At 41.1% G+C, this 19,737-nt stretch overlaps 1 protein-coding gene across 1 annotated transcript in view; it reads right to left on the bottom strand.

Annotated features, from left to right (window-relative positions):
• thsd7aa (thrombospondin, type I, domain containing 7Aa) overlaps positions 1-19,737 on the bottom strand; it is a 133,317-nt gene that overhangs the window by 23,895 nt on the left and 89,685 nt on the right. The window contains exons 8-20 of the mRNA XM_069516457.1: positions 16,426-16,666; positions 13,902-14,017; positions 11,694-11,826; positions 10,874-10,977; positions 9,480-9,674; positions 8,942-9,208; positions 7,286-7,464; positions 6,262-6,267; positions 5,936-6,069; positions 5,410-5,563; positions 3,718-3,859; positions 3,501-3,616; positions 3,305-3,422 (exon numbers count right to left, since the gene is read on the bottom strand). Of these exons, the coding sequence (XP_069372558.1) occupies positions 3,305-3,422; positions 3,501-3,616; positions 3,718-3,859; positions 5,410-5,563; positions 5,936-6,069; positions 6,262-6,267; positions 7,286-7,464; positions 8,942-9,208; positions 9,480-9,674; positions 10,874-10,977; positions 11,694-11,826; positions 13,902-14,017; positions 16,426-16,666 (1,905 nt within the window). The remainder of the gene's footprint in view (positions 1-3,304; positions 3,423-3,500; positions 3,617-3,717; positions 3,860-5,409; positions 5,564-5,935; positions 6,070-6,261; positions 6,268-7,285; positions 7,465-8,941; positions 9,209-9,479; positions 9,675-10,873; positions 10,978-11,693; positions 11,827-13,901; positions 14,018-16,425; positions 16,667-19,737) is intronic.

Below are 19,737 nucleotides of genomic sequence, written 5' to 3'. Positions count from 1 at the left end.
AGATAATGAGTGCAATTTAATGTTTCGGTGAACTATCCCTTTAACGCTGAACACTATCAGCTTGTGTGATGTCCCCTCTTAAAAAAAATCCTCTGTGACCATGAAACACAGAGAAGGCATCATCCAAGAATTAGTCACAATACATACAACTTGAACTTGTAGCTTCCATTCATTCTTTAGTATTCAGAACAAACTTCAGGAGTCATAATGACATGTCATACATCTGCCCTCTACTTTCAAAACTGAAAGCAAGAAACTAACAAGGTTCTCAGTTCCTATTTTAAAAAACATACCAAAAGAAATGTTAAAATGAAATCAGGGTGCCATCAAGGTAAGCAAGTCAAGCAGTGCTTTAAGTGTTCAATCCAAATATAGACATCAATTAAAGCATATGTCAGTGAAAATAACTCATCTTACATCTCCAAGAACCGTGCTCTGTGTCATAAATGATCTAATGTTGGCATGTTTGCATTTGTTCTTAATTCACATCCTCCCTGGCTTTGACACGTTATTGTCCCTGGGAGCAAGCTTGACTTCCATCCCTCGGTATTGAGAGGCAATAGCGGGTAAATGATCAGAATACACTAATGTATCATCTCTGTGTAAGATCTGCAGGAAGTTTGGGACGTTTGAGAGAGAATAGTGTTACACAGGCTGTGCAGATAGATCAGTTGTGTGCCTAACAAACAAGTAGCAATGAGAGAGAGTTAGCGGGCATGCGATGCGACACTTAGAGCTGGAGCAGAGAATTAGAAATGAGCAGTTCAGGCTGTTTGTCAGTTGATAAAGGCTTCATCTCATTAAGATCCAGTACCTTTGCTGCTCTCATGTTCCCTGGCTGCAAGACTGCTCTCACATTCTCACATACTGCTTTCAAATTCACTCATTTAGTCACTACTGCAACCTTTCAACACACAGGGTCCCTGTCAGTCCCACTGCACTCAGATGCACTGGTTGACCTCACAAATATAAGATAACACCACATCAGTGCTTCATATGTATTGCATTTACAAAACCTGTGGTTGAATCAGTTTCTGTTCTATTCTTGTGGGTCCCTGTTTAACATCATGTGTAATACCTGAGTGGATCAGTGACTAGCTGGATGTGAGCTGACAGCTAATCGTGCTGGAACCTGCTGGAACTAGTGCTGTAGGTATGATAATTTAAAGCCTGCAACATTGGTACATTAAAAGATCTTAGATTGGGAAAAAAGTTCAAAAGAAAAAATCCAAAACAAGGTGTGTGACAACAGACAGGCACAGAGTGGCTCACGTCAAGGATGGATATCTTTTTCACGAAGATGAAAAGAGAAAATGAAAATAAAGGTCAAACCTTGCGACAGAGATATTTTATCAACTCCTGTGACATTGTGGTTGGATTATATCTATAACAGCCAGGCACAGATGAAAAGGCTTGTTTTGACAGCCTGTAAACTGATGCCAGCTTGATATAAACAGTGAAGTCAGTGCCAATTGGGTCTGTGTCTTTCCAGCAGACCGACAGGTCCATTTCAGGCTCTGAACCAGCAGCTCTGCATGGGTCTGGATTTAAGTTTTCAAATACTAGACAAGTCTAGTTTGGTACCGGGAATGACTTTTCCGGGTATTTGGGGGTTTGGGCAGGGATTTTTGAACGTGTGAAGATCTTTTTTTGCTCTTGGATTGTCTTTGTCTGGAAATGAGAAGTGTGACTAATCCATACCATAAATGTGCTCTAAAAGAAAAACCACCAGGAGGGGAAGATTATTTCACATTACACATGACCTTGATTGAGAACCTAAGAAAATAACAAGGTAGAAGCCTCTATAGAATCTGAGCCCCAGTTTTCTAAATATATTTCACCATCTCTGACATCACACCGGCTTTTACCATTGGTTGCTTTGCAGAAGGAGGTGGCACCCTATATCCACAGAAACTTGTCATCGCCCTCCATTTTTTATGTTTCACTGTTCTGCTTGCTGGCAGCTATGGCAGAATTTGGTGTTGAGCTGTGGGTGGTGGGGATGGCTGCTGGGTAAAGGAAAGCCCATGCCAGCTGTTTCTGTCGAGGTTTGGCTGGAGAACACACAATGCCATGATTATCTATGCACACAGGTTGACATGTGCAGGAAAATAGCTGAGTTTTTACACTGCCTGATTGATAACAGCACCTCACTGCTTCCAGGTATGTGCACTTGCTTGAGATAACTAATCCAGCTCATTGCTATTCCTGGCTCTGGAACAGAAATTAGCTCCTCCAGGGAAATATGTCCTCAGAGTAAGCCTGGAGATAAAAGACAAACACAGGAAGGAAAGCGAGAAGGGCCTCTCATTTCATGGCCTACCTGCTGTTTCTCCATGAAGGGAGAAAATCCTTCTCGCCTTGGGACAGATTAAAGTTACCACAATAGCTAAAGTCTGTATTGGTTTCAGGTCGACTATTTGCTCTTGTTGCCTCTGGTTGCTGCTCTTTTCAAGGATTGTGGAGAGCAGAGTGCTCCCTGAGCCCCAGAGCACACACTCGTAATGGACCACCAATCAATGAGCTGATCCTATGGAATTACATGCGAGGACATTATTATCCCTGTCTCATGTGCTTTAGACTGTAACACCATCGTTCCTCGCATCATAAAGCGTTTCTGGTTTCCACCATTACCATAAGAGAGGGCAGCTTTCTTTAACACACAGCTGAGCACTGCTGACCTAGAGCAGTAAGAGATCATTCTCAGCTATCAAAGCATTACGCTGCCAACGCTGTGCGAAGAGGCTGCAAGGTAGGAACTTCACTAATATGTAATAAAACAATGACTTCGACTTCACATTAAACCACAAAATATGTCCTCATCAGGGTTTCACAATTAATCGTATCCATTTGAATTGATAACGCAAGACTGAGGTACATTAGACTCTGCTTAATTCTTTTGTGACCATATCTAATGTTGAGAAACTATAAAGGCAAGATGAGTAAGAACATTTAAAGTATTGTAAAATCAAGAAATGATCTGTTAAATCAAGATAAATTATTTTTCTAATGATCCTTTGAGGAACGGAGAAATCAGAACTGGCAGAGTATTGGTATCGTCTACAATCGACTTCATCCACTGAGAGGACTGTCCAATACTAAAAAACACCTCATCTGGACTTTGTGGTTTTCTGAAACCCACAGTTGTCATCATTTATAAAAACATGACTTCAATGAGGAAACACTGAAGATTCCGCCCATATTTACACAAAGGTCAAGGTCACTGTGACCAGGGATTGAAAATTGCTGCAGGTTGCATCGGACCCCAAAATCTAAATGTGTATACACTTATATAAAGATGTACCTGTCAGCCCACAGGTGTGAGTACAGTCAGCCCATGGAGACCAGTCTGACAGCTGGCAGTTGACTGGGCACTCCACCACACAGGAAGCATTCATCTGCCACTTCCTCTCCAGACCCAACTGCAAGACAATGCCATGAGGTTTCATTCAAAATAAATTTTAATCGGGGTGGAAAACAGGAGATGACACACAACTCACCTCTTTGCAGAACTTGAGGTCAACTGATTTACTGTCGCTACGCACACAGTCCAACATGCGGGTTTTGATGCCGTTTCCACACACTGCACTGTCACTCAGCTGACAGGTACTCCAATCTGCAGGGGCAGCGGAGTTTCATCAGCAAAAAGGTCAAAGTTACCCTAAAATTCTGATGTAACATTTCTGCATGCAGTCAGCCTTGCTGTTTGAGTCTCACCGGTGATGTTGTAAGAGTAGTGAAAGCAGTTGCTGTTGAGTTTACAGGGCTCTGTCTCCGTAGTCGGGGGACACTCCTTCTCTTCTCCAGGCTGGCGGAGTGGGAAAGCACTCCTCTCACGGGTACTGTTCCCACTGCACGGCTGAGAAGCAGAGGAATTCATTAATGTCCCTCTATGTGCACAAATGATCAACTAATTGCCTTTGTTTAAAAGAAAACACGTGTTCAATAAACGAACAATACATGTGCTTAAACACTTTTAAATCAGCAACACTGGCATTTGTAGTAACTGAAGACATTGAATAATTCAGTAATGGAATCATACTAAATCCAGCTGAAGTTATTGAGTCAAATTTCAACTAATTTAAGAATCCGTGGTGATATTCAGCATGGCAGAGTGCCGGGATGACCTTCTCCTCTATCCTATACCAGCTTGCTGACACATTATCTTCCAGGTTCATACTCTCTCTTCCCTCTATTTAGTCAACCTTCTCCAAAGTGCATATTCCTCATGCTCTGCTAGACTGAGTCCCCCGTACTGAGTGAAGTTTCTGAAATAGGGAACAGCGGCACAGGAGGGCTGGTACTGAGCAAAGGGGAGGGAGGGTTAGCACCGACACAGTCTCAAAGGGTGGATTTGTGTAGTTAGTCAAGCTTAAAAGGTCTTTCAGTGCTGTTTCAGACCCTGATGGTGGTAACTTTAAGTACTTAGAAGTGTTGTGAATGTAAGGGATTTTATTTTGTCATTACCTGGGCTTTATATAGATATTCTTTATGCCACCATAAAAGAAAGTGGAGACTACATGTGAGCCATATAGTCAAAGCAGAGCCCAAATTAGGATTTAATGAACTCTCTTACTCTCTTGTTCTGAACAAGGGTTAAAAAAATCACTTGACTGCTTTCTGGTAAGAACCTCATCAATAATTGACAATTGTTAGTATCGATGGCTATCATCCAATGCAAACTCAGTTTAGAATTTCAGGAGTGACAGGAGCCGTGTGGCTTCTGCTGTGGTGTGGTGTGGAGCAGCAGCTCAGTGAGAGAAATCATGCGCAGTTGAGGTAGAGATGCACCTGATGCAAGCACTGATTCATTTGTCCTTGTCATAGCATTGCTGGTCAAGTTGAAATGCACTGTTCATTTAGTTTTACAAGGCCTTACCTAAGTGGAATGTCTGAATTTAGTGTCCCTGAAGCCTTGCTTTACACTGGAGTAACTACTCTTGAAGCTATCATGGTTTTTGAATTACAATATTTTGCTTAGATTTGAAAATATACTGAGACAGAGCTCAGCTGCAGCTTTCTCAGGATTCATTTAACTGATGGCCAATACCAACACTCAGTACTTCTTAGCTACCCCGTAACCTGCATGTATGACTTGCATTGATTCCGAGAAATAAAAGGTTTTAGGAAGTGAGGAGAACTGGATTGCACTCTACTCTCAATCCCTGAATATAAATAACAGGTGACCAAGTAAATAAGACTGTTCATATTCTGCAACTGCGATGAATCTGGTGCAATTCTGTCAATCCCTCCTTTCCTGTCAACTGTCCAATATACGTCAAAATTTAAAAAATGAGAATAAGGAAGAAATACAATCACAGTGACATGGAAACTATTGATCCTTCTGCACACACAGATCATTATAGAATAATAGGACAGTGGCAGAGGGAAATAATACACCATTCTTACCAGTTCACATGAGCTCCAGGTTCCCCAGTCTGATAAAACGCAATCTTCAGGACAGGGAAGCCGGCTGTTGCGGGCCCCCAGTGGCATCTCCTCTGGGTCACACAGGTAGTCCTCCACTTGCTCAGAGGGTCCGTCTATAGTGTTCAGCATACACCTGGAAACAGATGGGGTTCAACGTAGAGTCAAATCTATATGTACAACACCCAGAGATCTGTGACAGGCACCGCATCATCTACCTACAATAAATCCTAGTGATGAGGCAACACACTCCTTTTGTTAAATATTTAACAATGTTGACGAAACACCAGGAGAAAATACATTAAAACTCATGTTTAAAATGCTATGCGGACAGCATTGCCAGAAGGGTACCGAGTTCAGACCATCCGATCTGACATGACCATGGTGGCTCATATCTCTGGTCATCTAAAGAGTCTAGAGTTCAAACATAAGGACACATAGGCACGTAGCTTTGATTTGAATACACATACAGAGAAAAAAACAGTGGCTGGCTGTGTAAATGTCTTACCTGACTTTCCTGGTCTGAACACCTTCACCACAGTTGTCCTTGACATCCACGTTGCTCACCTTCCACACACTCCAGGGCTCTGCCACCCAGACATACTGCCCACAGTCGCTGAGGCAAGGCACAACCTCATACACCTGACACACACAAACACCACAGTTTACCTGCTGGATCTGTAGTTTAGCAACATGAAATGTGTAAAGTGAATTTCGAATGTGTCCTCAAGCTCAAGCATTGAACTTTTCCCATAACAACTAAAACAAAAGTCATGAAAAACAACAGAGGCAAGTCTCTGAAAAAAATCCAAAATATGTATAATTAAAAATTACCTGAGCCTGTAGATTGAATCCATACATCAAGGCAGAAAAGGGGACAACAGAACATAGGTCATTACAGTTATTATAAATTCAAACAGTTTCATTTATAGAGCATACATTGCATAAAAAACACAGGAACATTTTACATGAAAAAAACATAAGAATACATCATAAATATAATAAATAAATAATAAATAGAAAACATTGCACAGTGAGAGACACACCACACTAATGAACAAACCCATAAGACATGTATGGAGGTCTATAAAAAAGCCTGTTGTCTATAAGAATTAGCTTTTAGGAATCTATTAATTTATCTCCATTTTAAACATGAATGATTCCACAAATCTGGAATATGATTCCAGAAGCTTTATGCTAAAACAGCAGTTGTTGCATGGAATGGATAAGAGGCAGACATTTGACGAGTGGTGCGGCTGAGAAGTGGAATAAGGAACAAGGAGATTAGAAATGTAACTGCAGAGCATGATATGTACTTAAAAGGATCTTATAGTGTATTACAAATTCAAGCCACTGGAGGGAAGCAAGAATGGGGTAGTGTAAGACCAACAGCTAGTTCTAGTAGTGCAAAAGATACATCAGTTTAGATGGAGGAAATAATGAGACATCCAATCTTTGGTGGAAGCTAAGTGAATGAGGATAGAGGTCAGTAGATTCAGCAGAGAAATGGATCTGTGAACTTTTCCGAATAGTGACATCACTTGAAGCATGTACAGAGAATTGGCCCAAGGACCAAACCCTGAGGGACTCCACATTGCAGGGGAGGCGAGGAGCACACTTTAACAAATAAGAATGAAATCATTTTAAAGCTGTACCAGAAATGCCAACCCAGCTATACAACCTATCAAGTAATTTATACGTTGCTTCGCATACATATGAATTCAACAAAAATAAACATTATAAGTTCATTAAGTAACAGGTTAATTATAATCAATGCAACATGTCCATTCCCACAAAAAACAAGCTTTAGAATACATAAAAAAACTTAAATCACACATTTTATCTGAGACTCTCTTACCTGGCTGACATGGTCTAGTTTAGGACATGGTCTCCCACCATTATAGGGCTTTTCTCTGAGCCACTTGGAGCGAACTTTGACACCACTGCCGCAGGACTTGCTGCAGCGTGACCAGTTGGACCACTCACTTAGTTTGCAGTCAGATGGACATGGGATTATGCAAGCCTCCTCAATATATCCTGTAACCAATTATATATCAAAAGAGCATACATTAAGATCAATGACTATCCACACAAGAGGCTGAACCTGTTTTTCACAATATAACAAGATATTTTCACATCACTACAACAAACTCACATATATTTCATATAATAACAATAATATCAATGGTAAATGGGCTTAATTTATATTGTGATTTTCTAGTCTTTTCAAGGACAGTTCCGCACACTCAGGAGGAACCGAGGAATGTTCTAATTACATTTACTCTACCTTCTGAGCCACGTCACCACATATCTTGGTATGACATGTCAGTTTCACATCTTGATGTCAGACATGGATATTGGAAAACTTCTGATAAAGATAAAACAAAGATGCATCCATGCACCTACACCAACATATTTTTCCTGTCACACCTGGAGACCCCAGGGCACACACTGATTCAACTTGGGATTCAAAAGCAATATTGGAGGGGGGGGGGCGCATAACTGTGGCAAAATATGCCTTGGCTTGTTTCCTTGGTCTGCTTGGACCACAAGAAGTTTTAGAAAATGGAAGTGAACAAGAATGTAGAATGGGCCCCTGCAGGGTATATACAGTAGCTCTGAACAGTTTTTGGAAGAGTTTGAAAAGTAGTTGAGGAAAGAATTTGCTCAAAATCAAAGAAGAACAGCAGAATAATAAGTGTTAATTAAAACTAAAATAGCATTTTTGACAACATCTTGTCTGCTGATGTAACCTGCTATGAGATGATTTTGGGGACTCATTGGTATGAATTACTTTACTAATATAAACTCGTGATCACCAGCTTTGCTGCCTTAAGAGAAACCTTCCTTAGGGTTGAAAGCATTTTTCATTAGTCACGGCTGCTGACTCCAGTGCAGTCCTTTCCCTCACACCTATGAACAAACCTAAGATCACTCATCTGCAGCTGTAGCCTGAGGACAGATTATCAGTAGGAAGGTGCGGGAAATTTCAATGTTACTCACGCAATACTCTGGAGTATTAGAAAGTCAATAAACGACTACCAAATCACAGAGACGCCAAGCAGCAGCATCGACTCTGAGTGTCTTGTTACAGTTACAGATAATTAACATCAAGCCGCCCCATACTGGGATGAAAATTTTGACTCCCAATGAGACAGGTTTCTGAATGAACAAAGACAACCACATACCCCAAAGTGCTTTGATGTGCTCTGTGTTTTTCCCAGGTTAAGATGCAAAATATGACAGCACTGTGATTCTTAATTCCCTTTTCTGGGACATACTTTGGAATGTTAATACAGCTCACAGTACAACGGCCTGACAGATTTGGGCTGCTGGTCACAGATATAGCTCCAAGTTGCCCGGATTTACACTTGTGGTTTGATACACTGGTAGCTGACTCTGAAGTGGGTCAAATGTGAACAATCTAAGAGATTGCACCTGTTGTTGATTTTCATTCATCCATAAACTCTTCAGACCAATCACAAACATTTATATAACAGCATGTGAAACTCACCATGGCTGTTGCAGCGTGAGGTCTCCACTATGCGGTTGTCCTGGTCATAACACACCATAGCCTGGTAGCGATATCCTTGGCCACACTCCTTGATGTCACCTTGGACCTTCATCCCGAGTTGACCCTCCATACGGCCATTCTCAGGAAGGATACAGTCTGACCAGTTACCCACAGGCTGGGCATTGTATTTGTTACATGGGCAATACTGTGTCTCACTCAGGGGATACATTTGGTGGTTTTTACACTGGTCCCGCTTTTTGCTCTTCCCTTTAAAAAAAAAAGCATAGTTTTTGGAACATTATGATTATTCATTGAAGAAATTAATCTTGTGCTATACACTGTCTATATCATGAGACTTCTTTGTTTCTCTTTGTGCAGTTTATTAATTTAATTATATAGATTAACAGTGAGCCTTACTCAAAGGAAAAAAATAAAATTAAAAATCAGGTTTTCACATCTACTGATCCCCCTCTAAAGGTTAATATAATTTGGATAATGTAATCTGGAAGTGGACTTGAAGTTACAGTCTGTCACTTACCCACTAGCAACCTCTTGCGTGTCCTGACACCCACGCAGTCGGCAGTGCAGGAGGAGAACTTCGACCAGATGCTGAGTTGACAGTTTTCCTGGCAGGGCAGCTGGCAGTGCTGGATGAGAGGAGGCATGGAGCTGGCAAACTTAAGACAAGCTTCAACGTCTGCTTGCCCTCCATCCTGCTTCCGACATGAAACAGCTACAGGGAAATGGAGTGATGGAGTTCATGAGGAAGAAGACTTAGTTGTACTCTTTCAGCATTTGGTGCGTTCCTGCTCAACTACTGAGACAATGATGATAAAAAGATTGCTGGGTGGGATACTGTATTATCCATACTAGCACTAAGACATACAATGCTTGAGTATTATCTAACTAGACATCATACCAGCCACGGTATAGATTGGTTATAGAGTATTATTGAGTAATGAGTACTCAGTAGTCAATACTAGGCTAGTCTTCAGTGGTAGTGCGCCACAAAAATATACAACACAATTTTCAGAGGTGCTGGACTCATCCTTCTTAGTACTCAGCATGCACACAGATCTTGTTTTAACACTATCCCTGCTCTGTAAGAATGTGCTGTCACCTCAGATGTCTTGAAATTGGCCTTGGTCAAGCTCCCCCAATAGGAAAGTAAGAAACATTGGTGACCAATATTGACTGGGATCATTCCAGAGCATCCCCTAGTCTGTCTATCTTACATCCACAACATAAAGAGCACACCCACAGATACCCACCCATCAATGGGAAATCAAAGGCCACAAAGTGACTATGGTCTTCCACACTCTTAATCGAATGAGTGGGTGAACAGTAAGAGGTTTATATTGAATTGTCTCACCCCAGTTCAGAGTATACAATTACAGGTAATGGTACACAAGCATTCTAAGATGGAGGAGCCGGATGCTCATTATTGGAAACAGATAATGGCCTCTGTCTCTAAGAGTATAACAGGAGTCTGAGTGTGGCCACTGATGTCAACTGTTTGACTGAATCGTCACTCAGGCCACATTCAAGAAGGCAAAATAAAAAAAAAACTAAAATTTGTAATGAAATACAATAATGACAATTTCACAAAGATTTCTGCTAGCTTGAAGGTCACTCTGATGTTTTTTGCCTTCTCTAAGATTGTAGTAATTGATTTTCTTACCAAAAAAGGATCCTTTGGCTTAACCCTTTAGGATTTTCAACTCAACAAGAAACTACAACTGCTGATTTCAGGGCAGAATTTTAATCAGGGAAATTAACTCCACAGCAATTTGTGCTTGAGAGCTCTGCTGATACTGTTGGAACTGTAACATTAACGTCCCTCTTCCCAGTCCCATTAATTGACAGCTAAACCCAAGTTGTTTGTGTGTGTGTGTGTGTGTGTGTGTGTGTGTGTGTGTTTGCGCCATTCACCTCGAATCTGCAGCCCTGGCCCACATGTCTCCTGAGCTCCAGGACTGTCCTGACGAACTGACCATGGAACTAGCTGGCATCGCCGCCACTTATGAGTTTTCCATCTGAAGAGGAATCAAAGTAATGAAAGGTTCCTAGTTTGAATCTCTCAACTAGAAAAACAACACAACTTAAAGTTTAAAGCCATGCATGCAAAAAATGCTCACAACACTCTATACAGGGAAGCGCTGGATGGCACAAACAATGCACTGATAATACTCTTATTTTTTTAGACTTGTTTGGAAGATGGCTGTATAGAGACCCCCCCCCCACTCACTTGGATGTCTCAATTTCTAATACCTTCTGAGACAGATAATACAATAATAACTTCCATTTCACACAGTGAGAATCCAACTCTTTTGATATATGAGTGTAGCAGTGCTGTTTCCTGACTAATGTAGCATACAGACTTCTCTCCATTTTGACCTGGAAACTAGAGAAGAGGCCCAGGAATCACCAAATACAACAAGGTTCTTCCAGAGAGAACCATGGATTTACTGATATCAGGGCAATCCACACAATACTGACCAAGCTGGTAGTAGAAAGATTGGAGGAAAAATCCTGTATATAACTGGAGACCCTTTATGTGTTATTCCCTGATGGCTGCAGACCTAGCTGGAAATTATGCAAACCATATTAACATTGTTTTTTATCACAGTTGAAGTCATTTTGGCACCTGATTATGGACACATCTGTAGCTCGTTACATGAGAGATATTGTAACCACCAGTCATTTACAATAACATAAAATGAATATGTGTGTTAAAAAAAGGACCCATTACCGGTAACCATGACAAACAGATGGAGCGTCGCACTCTCTCTCCTGGCTCAGCACCTCTGGACAGTCTTGCCCCCCGTTGGCTGGTAACTGGATGATAATACGTTTCCTATACTGCTTCTTCTTAGTGTTACCACCTAGGAGAGGCAACAGGAAAACACATGTTATACCTTAGTCTTAGTAAGTAGTATCACTGAAATTTGGAAAAAATAAGGCACAAATACATTTTCAGTTTAAAGCAAAAACAAACTCCGTTCCGACTAGTGTTTCAGATCTGTATCACAGGTAATGTCCCGATACTAACACACCCAAAAATGCAATTACACTACCATTCACACACACTCGTCATGCGACTACCAGTGTCAATATGAAGCAGGCTGTCTGCTCGGCAGTTGGTTCCTTCATCAGTTTTCCTCCATGTTGTCTTCCTGCTCTGACACATCCTCCTCCAAATCATTATCTACTTCCTCATCTTGAAAGATCAGATCGAAGGCGTCTTGCACAGTATGTCTAAAGCGGCCATAACCTCAGTCACTGAAATGACAGCTCACATACCTTTATAACCTAATGACCCCCCCAACCCCTCTTTTGCTCTCTGTTTTGATCTCAGTTATTTCCAAGTAAATGGATTGTAAGTTTATTTTTAGATTATTTTCTTAGATTGCTTGTGCTTACAGGTGCAGATCTCATGTCTGTGTCAAGGCACCTTCTGACCTCTGCATGACTGTATGATCACTCCTGTGCTGTTTCACTCTTTCACTGTTTGGAGATTCCCCCTTAACCCTTCAAAGGCCAGTGGGTGCCTGTCTCTGAGGGAACCTGGGAAAATGGGGTGGGACAATTCCCGTGACAGTGTCAATGTCCCCTTGAACTCTGTTTTCCTTGATTTTGACCACACTGGTGGCTCTTACAGTAAAATCAATTTTTTAGATATTGGTCAAATTTGAAACAGAACAGCCTCAATGTACAAAAGTGGGCCATTGTAGGAAAAGTCATAAAGTTATAGGCTAAATGAATGACATTTAAGGTATTTTCGCTGTTGTCACATGTCAAAACAGGTCACATTTCACCCGAACAGTATGCAAGGGTTCAATCCATTAGTGTGGACTAATGTAGACACACCTTTTGTTCTTGTACCAGACCTTAATAAAATAAAGAGATTTAATTTGTGCACTCCTGAGTGTGTCTCATTAAACGTGAGAGTGTTGTAGAACATATGTGATGAAGTGCAGTAGGTCTACATTTTCTGTAATGCACCTGTCTACTCACCCTCTGCAGGAAGTGACCACTTCAAGGGGGAGGGCTAATTCAATCAAATGGAATATTGAATTTTACCCCCATCATGTACCCTGTGGTATCCAATACACCTCTATGGGTGGTAGAGGTTATGGACTTTACAGGAAGTCTATGTGAAGCCTATCAGGTTTCACTTCTTATACTGCCAGAGTCCTGGTGATTTGTTTTCAGGACTGTAATGATTTACAGAGGGTAGAGCAGCCTCGTCGTATTGGACGGGACTCATGACACAAACTGCATTGATCATGATTGCATGTCCATGGATATGTGTAGGTAAAAAGCAAGTGTATCTCAAGACGAGAAGATGCGTCAACACAAGAGAGGGAAAGAGAAAGATGCATTGATACTGTAAGATGGAGAGTAATAGAGTGAAGACAAGATTTGCTCAGCAGCTTCAGTAAAGATGCTAATATACTGTGTGCATCAAACAAAACTCAAGAGAATGACAGCCACACACACATTGAGGCTGAGTGTTCTGAGCTCTCCTGCTGATTCTGGCTTGATAGTTTGACAAATGGGTTCTAAATTGAATCTACCCTTTTATATAATTCTAACTTTGTGGTCTGCAGCAAAAACAGAATATAAATGGGCTGTCTCAGCCCCATGATGCTTACCATCTAAAATAAACAATTTCAGGGAGGACCCTGATTTAGAATGTCGTTTTATCTTGGAGACACTGCATTTCTCTAGAATCTATTAGACATGACACAACTCAAACAGAATTTGATTCTTTGGTGATCTGTCTCAGTGAGCGCGGTGATTTTATTATCTGTCTGCCTGTGCTGAAATAATGATGAGCACATTCGGTATGCTTCATCATTAAAAAACACAGACGAGCTTTGATGAATCCTCTTGGTGCTGTAGCATTTAGCTTGTTTGACACCATGTGAAGTGTCGCTGTGGGGAGAGAAGCTACCTGCTCGACATGTTGATGGGCAGGGGCTCCAGTCGCTGTACGGGCTCACAATACAGTCTCTCTTGCATGGCAGCAAGCACGGCCTGACGGTGTCTGGGCGCAGACTCTCTGGACACCTGAAAGTACATCATTGACATGCTCAGTCACACACACACACAGAGTACCCTTGAAAATCTGATAGAGACTTGGTGGATCACAGCCAGAAGAAGCATGCTGGGAGTTTGCTAGGAGGCTCCCGGTGCGCCTGGCTTCCCTGCTGGTGCTTTTTTTGAGACTGTGACTGTGTGCATGTGTGTGTTTATGTGCTGCAGCAGTGGCTGAAAGTCCATACATCCCTTCTCGATAGAGCTACATTGATGTTATACTGTATGTTTTTTCCTTGTTCAAGCTCTGTACTGCTGGCTTAGAGCCAAAACTGTCCTCAACACCACATAAGCATGGGTCATTTGTTGAAATACCAAAATACAATGTATATTTTTCCCTCTGGGGTTGGCGAAAAGAAGGGAAGGAGGTGAAGAGAAAAACTGAGGGAGAAAAGTCTGAAAGAAAGATAACTGAAATGTTGGAGGGAGAAAGAAGGTGAGGCAAGGAAAACAAAAGACAAACAAATAAGAAAACAAGACAATAATGGAGGTAGTGTAACATTGTTACAGAGTTACAAAACCTTGTAGAGGTCGGGGTGATTCAATGGTTCTCAAAAACAAGTGACCTGGAAGGGTAAAGGAAACTGCTGTTCCCTCCCTGATTCCTGGAAGAAATAGCCATATGTCCCATGGTTGCACCGATAGGGCTGTTAGAAGTGCAGAATGAGATTCCTCTTGGTCTAATGAGGCCACACTAAAGTAACCAGGCTGAATGAACCAAACAGGCTAATGGACCAGAATCCCAACTGAAACCAAAAAGGTCAGGTATAAAAGTTTCCCATTTGTAGTACACTGGTCTAAACCTTGTCCAACTCAGAACCTCATCATTGACTTGTCCTCAGTTTCTGAAATTGATATGTTGACATAATTCTTTTTTTTTTATTTTAAGATCACTTCTTTTAACCAGTGGTGATTCATCTAACTGCAATAAAAAGTTTAACCTTTTTATATAGAAATATTGGCACATTGTCTTTTTGTAGAGCCCCAAATTTAGCAATATTAAATAACAACAATATTTTACATTCGATATTTGGTCCTCAGACCTAGTGTATCCCACGTGTTACAGTTTTTCTCTCATGCTAATTAAATGCTCTAATGCCTGATGTGAAAGTGTGTCCCTGGTCAGCAGGCTCACTGCTCAGCATGACACTGTACGTGTAGGAGTAAGCGCAGGAATAAAAAATCATTTCCATACACAGCATGGGGGCTGGGGGGATTTGCCTGCATAGGGCCACGTGCTGCCAGAATAATGTTGACGTTCTGTTGAATAAATAAATAGATAATACTGCTTCCCAGCAGATGCCTTGGGGAGGGGGAAACAGACCCATATGCTTAAAATGGTTGGTCAGCAGCTCATCAGCTTACACCTCTGCAGACACCAGCAACCGCATACTAACCAGGAAATGATTTAGGTGAAAAGGATGTATTGGCAGAAATCATGTTTTCACTAGTGTGTTTCATCTGAATTGTATGAATTGCTGTTTTCTTTACCCTATAATGAGCCCTTTATATTTAAATACTTTATATTTACATCAGGAGCTGGTCCTCTCTATGGAGTCCGCCATGTTTTTACAGACAACTGAAGGTTTGGAAGGGGAGGGTGAGGTGAGGGGTATTCAGCTGCAACGTGCAACTTCACCACTAGATTTCAAAAAATAGAACCGCTGAACCTTTAAGTTGATGCATTGTGACATCAAGACTCTAAAAAACCAGTCAACTGTCTTTCCAACAGATAAAACTAACCCAACACCTGAACTGTTGGAAATGTATTCAGTTGTGATCTACATTTCATTATTCTTGGAACTTGCCGAACCTCATTCCGCATCACACAGGGGATCATACCCACCCATTAAATGGAAATGTTGCAATAACAGGTATTCATGGTATGGAGCTGGAATGAAAGAGGCACCATTCACAAGTCAGTGTAGCATCAAAATCAATCTGTGGCTGCTACTTTAAGATGAATAGTTTCATAATGTTGTTTTATAGAACCATACATTTTCAAAATCTGTTATATTATGAAACTTGGAGATGAAAATCCTTGCCTCAAATGTTCCAAATATCAACTGAATATGATAAAAAATTACCTAACCCTAAACTAACAATCATTTCTGTATGATAGAAAAAAGGATCCTATGAAACAATAAGTTATCTCTTTCCCTGCTCTACTATGGCTCTGATATACCAGATAGATTTTACAGACCTTAAGAAACTGGGTTGAGGGAGGAATCATAAAAGGCAGAGCAAGCTTAAGTGGACAACTTATGACATGTTAAATACTCGGCTCTCATTTGAAACCAGTGTAGTGTCCTGTTTTACAAAGCAGAAAAGATCCAATTCATACCTGAGGTCCATGTATAAAGACTTAAGGGGACTCTTACTTTTTGGGAGGAACCTGGCCCACGTTGACCCGGACACAGATGATCTTGCGGGTTTGCATCCCAACTGAGCAGGAGGCGTCATCGCCGTGTGTCCTGCTCACAGATGTGTTGGTGGCCGGAATGGAGGAGTCCTCTATGCACTGCCCCCAAGGGTATGTTTGCCAGTGGTACACAGTGCAGGGGTGGTCATTGCAGTTCCTCACCTCCTGCAGTGCACTGATGTTGGGACAGAGGATCCCACCTGAGGAACAGTGAAACAGTGTCAGTATTGCAGCTGTGCTTCAGACAAAATCTAATTAACACTGACACAGGAAGTTGGAAAACTTGTTGGAAGATGAGACATAAGGTTTGGGCACAATTCTAAAAAACTTGAAACTTCATCAACTCGTTATGTCTTGGTTGGCTAGCTAGAACTTGGGCAGGGCGAGCAGGAATCATAAGGTAAAGACATTTTCAGAACTGAAAAGTTCTCTGACTCACTCTCTGAAATCTCGTGCACTCAACACAACCATGCCCCACTCATCAGCTGACGGAGTATGAGGGAATTAACCTAATTGATGCCTATAAAGCCGGGAAGTCTATACAAAGATATCAATGTGCTTCCAAAACTTCCTCCTGAACATTTTCAGATCAAGTTGCTGCAGAGAATGAACGCAGAGGAGCTGCAGGAAGGTTGATCTGAAAAAGGAGTGGTGGTTCATCATTCCACTGTGCAGCCTTGTTGTGCAAACAAGACCTGAGGGACCACCAAACCAGCCAACTCGTCACAAAAGACACTGTCTGCAGTGACTAAAGGATAAGCCTGAGTCATTTTGGAAACAGGCCAGTCACCAAAGGTGTGTTTGGAGGGGAAAAAGGACAAGCAACTGCCAACTTGCCAACTGTAAGGCACTGATGTGGGTATATTCTGCTTTGGCATTGTGTGTAAGCCAGTGGCACAGGAAACATCACACAGACAGAGGAAGTCATGAATTCCCCTCAGAGTCTGGATATAAATGTCCTGCGACGATATGATAGTGAAATGTGCTGTGTGTGAGAACATCTAAAGAATATCTAGGAATAAAAGTGATGTGAAACATTTTCAACAATTACAATTTTGTTCTAGTGAGTCACAGAATTGGCTTGCAGTAAGGTGTTTGCTATCACTTGCTTTGTGAGTCTTTTTGCAAAGCTATAGATTAACAATCAGCCTGGATTTGCCTATGACTTGTATGAAAACAAACATGGCTGAAGCAGCTTGAGGGATAAGCTCGACTGTCTCTGGTGGCTGGGCCAGCCGCAAGGATTGACAACATTGAGATGACCCAGGGTCAGAGTGTCTGTACAGAGCCAGGGGCCTGGACGTGGACCCAGGTGGGGTTTGCACACCATGTGACTCACTTCATCACGAAACCTTGTCATCAGCATCCGCCATCACCTTGGGGAAAAGACAACCCCCTAAGAGAAGGTCAACCATTAGCGCCTCAGAGTCATAGAATGACATCTTCCCGCAAGAGATGGAGCATTGAATTGGACATGAGAATCGGCTCAAATAAAGGAAACGTCTGACCTCTGTGTAAGAGCTCAGAGGTGATGTCCTAGACGGTAATTTATAAGAGATATCATTGGATTTCATCATCGTGGGCAGTCATCTATCAGGTGTGGAGCTCATTAACACATGGAAGGACACACCATTATTGCTGCTCAGGCTAATTAAACTGTTAACTGATAAATATTTAAGTGCTACCAATTAAACCCAACATGTGTTTGAAAAATGAGCAGCTCAAATGGGTGAAATTTATCCAGGTCACGAGAAACTGTTCATCAGCAGTCGACTTCACCTCATCATTGTCTTCACATTTCACATTTCACACGACTGAGTGGTTAACAAAGTGATTTCAGGTAATAAACCTCTGTGCCATTTGTAATGTTTTTCTTGACCTGACTTATCTCATACCATCACCTGCACACACTACATTGATATTTGTGTTAGTGTGAGTGTGTCCATGTGACTATGCAGCTAATGGTTCCCTGAAGACTATGTGCGAAACATGATCACACTCATGTCAAACAAATTGCTGACATTTGGATAAAAATACTTACAATATTCATACAATATGTAACCTTTCTGCATTTAGATGTCTAGAAACAACTTAACATATGTTATACACATATTTGAGTTGTATAGTTACATTATTGATATTGGTTTTCAAATGTTTTTAAATCTGAAACATGTAGATATGTGTTTTTTGAATCAAGGTAATGGTACGTTTCATTGGGTTGCCTGTTAATGGCATCATATCCACTTTGCACGTGTCAGTGTTGTGGTTGTCTGATAAAAGTGGTTAAAATTGACTGTTTTTTTTCAGTTTAAGACATATTTTTACATACTTTTAACTATAGACAGTATCTTAAACGGATGGAGGATTTTAGCAATTGGGTGTGTGATCTTTAAAGATATGAATTTAAGACTGTATTATATATATATATATATATATATATATATATATATATAAATGATGGTATTGCCTGCCATTATGCTTGGGCTTACCTCAGCTCTACAACATCATTAAAGTTCTCCCCCTCTCCTAGAGGTGCTGACATCATGAGCTCACTGCTCTGCAGATAGGATTATTGCATTCACACTCTGAAGCTCTTTGGTACAAAATAAGAAACACATTTCTCACGTTTCCTCTGACTTGTGCACTTCTGTACTTTTATACTTGTGACTTTAAGACAAGCGTGTGCTGGTCTGTTTTGTTTCTCACATTATGTCAGGCGTCTGGCAGAAATTAATGACTTCATTTGTCCTGTTATGGGAGGTATAATTGACACTGGTAAACAGACCATGGCAACTCCCGTCCTTGGATTCATTGTCCAATAGATTTGAAACCCTGGTGAACCAATTATCCAATGATGATACATCTGCACCAACGGCAGCTGCCATTCGCTGGGAGGTGTGCAGAGAATCCTGTTTTTATTAGATGCTTCATTAGTGTAGTGTAAATAGTTTTTCATCAGTTCCAGTGTTGCTGGTTTAACTTAGTTCCAGTTCTTTAGTTGAAACTAAGGTAATTGCCTCCTTTCTCAGCTCAATATACAGACATGAGAATGTCAATGTCTCATGATGGCAGTGCAGTAATTTACAGAAGATATACAGTGAATGATACATGAATGCAGAAATAATCAACATGAGCAGGTACTGTATTGCTGACCCAAATTTTTTCATGAAAAGATAGATTACTAGTTTCTCAGCAACTAAACTAATGGGTAAAAAGGCATCATGAGTGATGGAGGCTTTTTTACTTTTACAATCTTTTTCAAATGTTTTGT

Source organism: Paralichthys olivaceus, chromosome 20 (genome assembly GCF_024713975.1).
Source record: "Paralichthys olivaceus isolate ysfri-2021 chromosome 20, ASM2471397v2, whole genome shotgun sequence".
Lineage (NCBI taxonomy): Eukaryota > Metazoa > Chordata > Actinopteri > Pleuronectiformes > Paralichthyidae > Paralichthys > Paralichthys olivaceus.
Note: the sequence above shows the minus strand (reverse complement) of the source record. Positions and strands in the feature narration are given on the sequence as shown.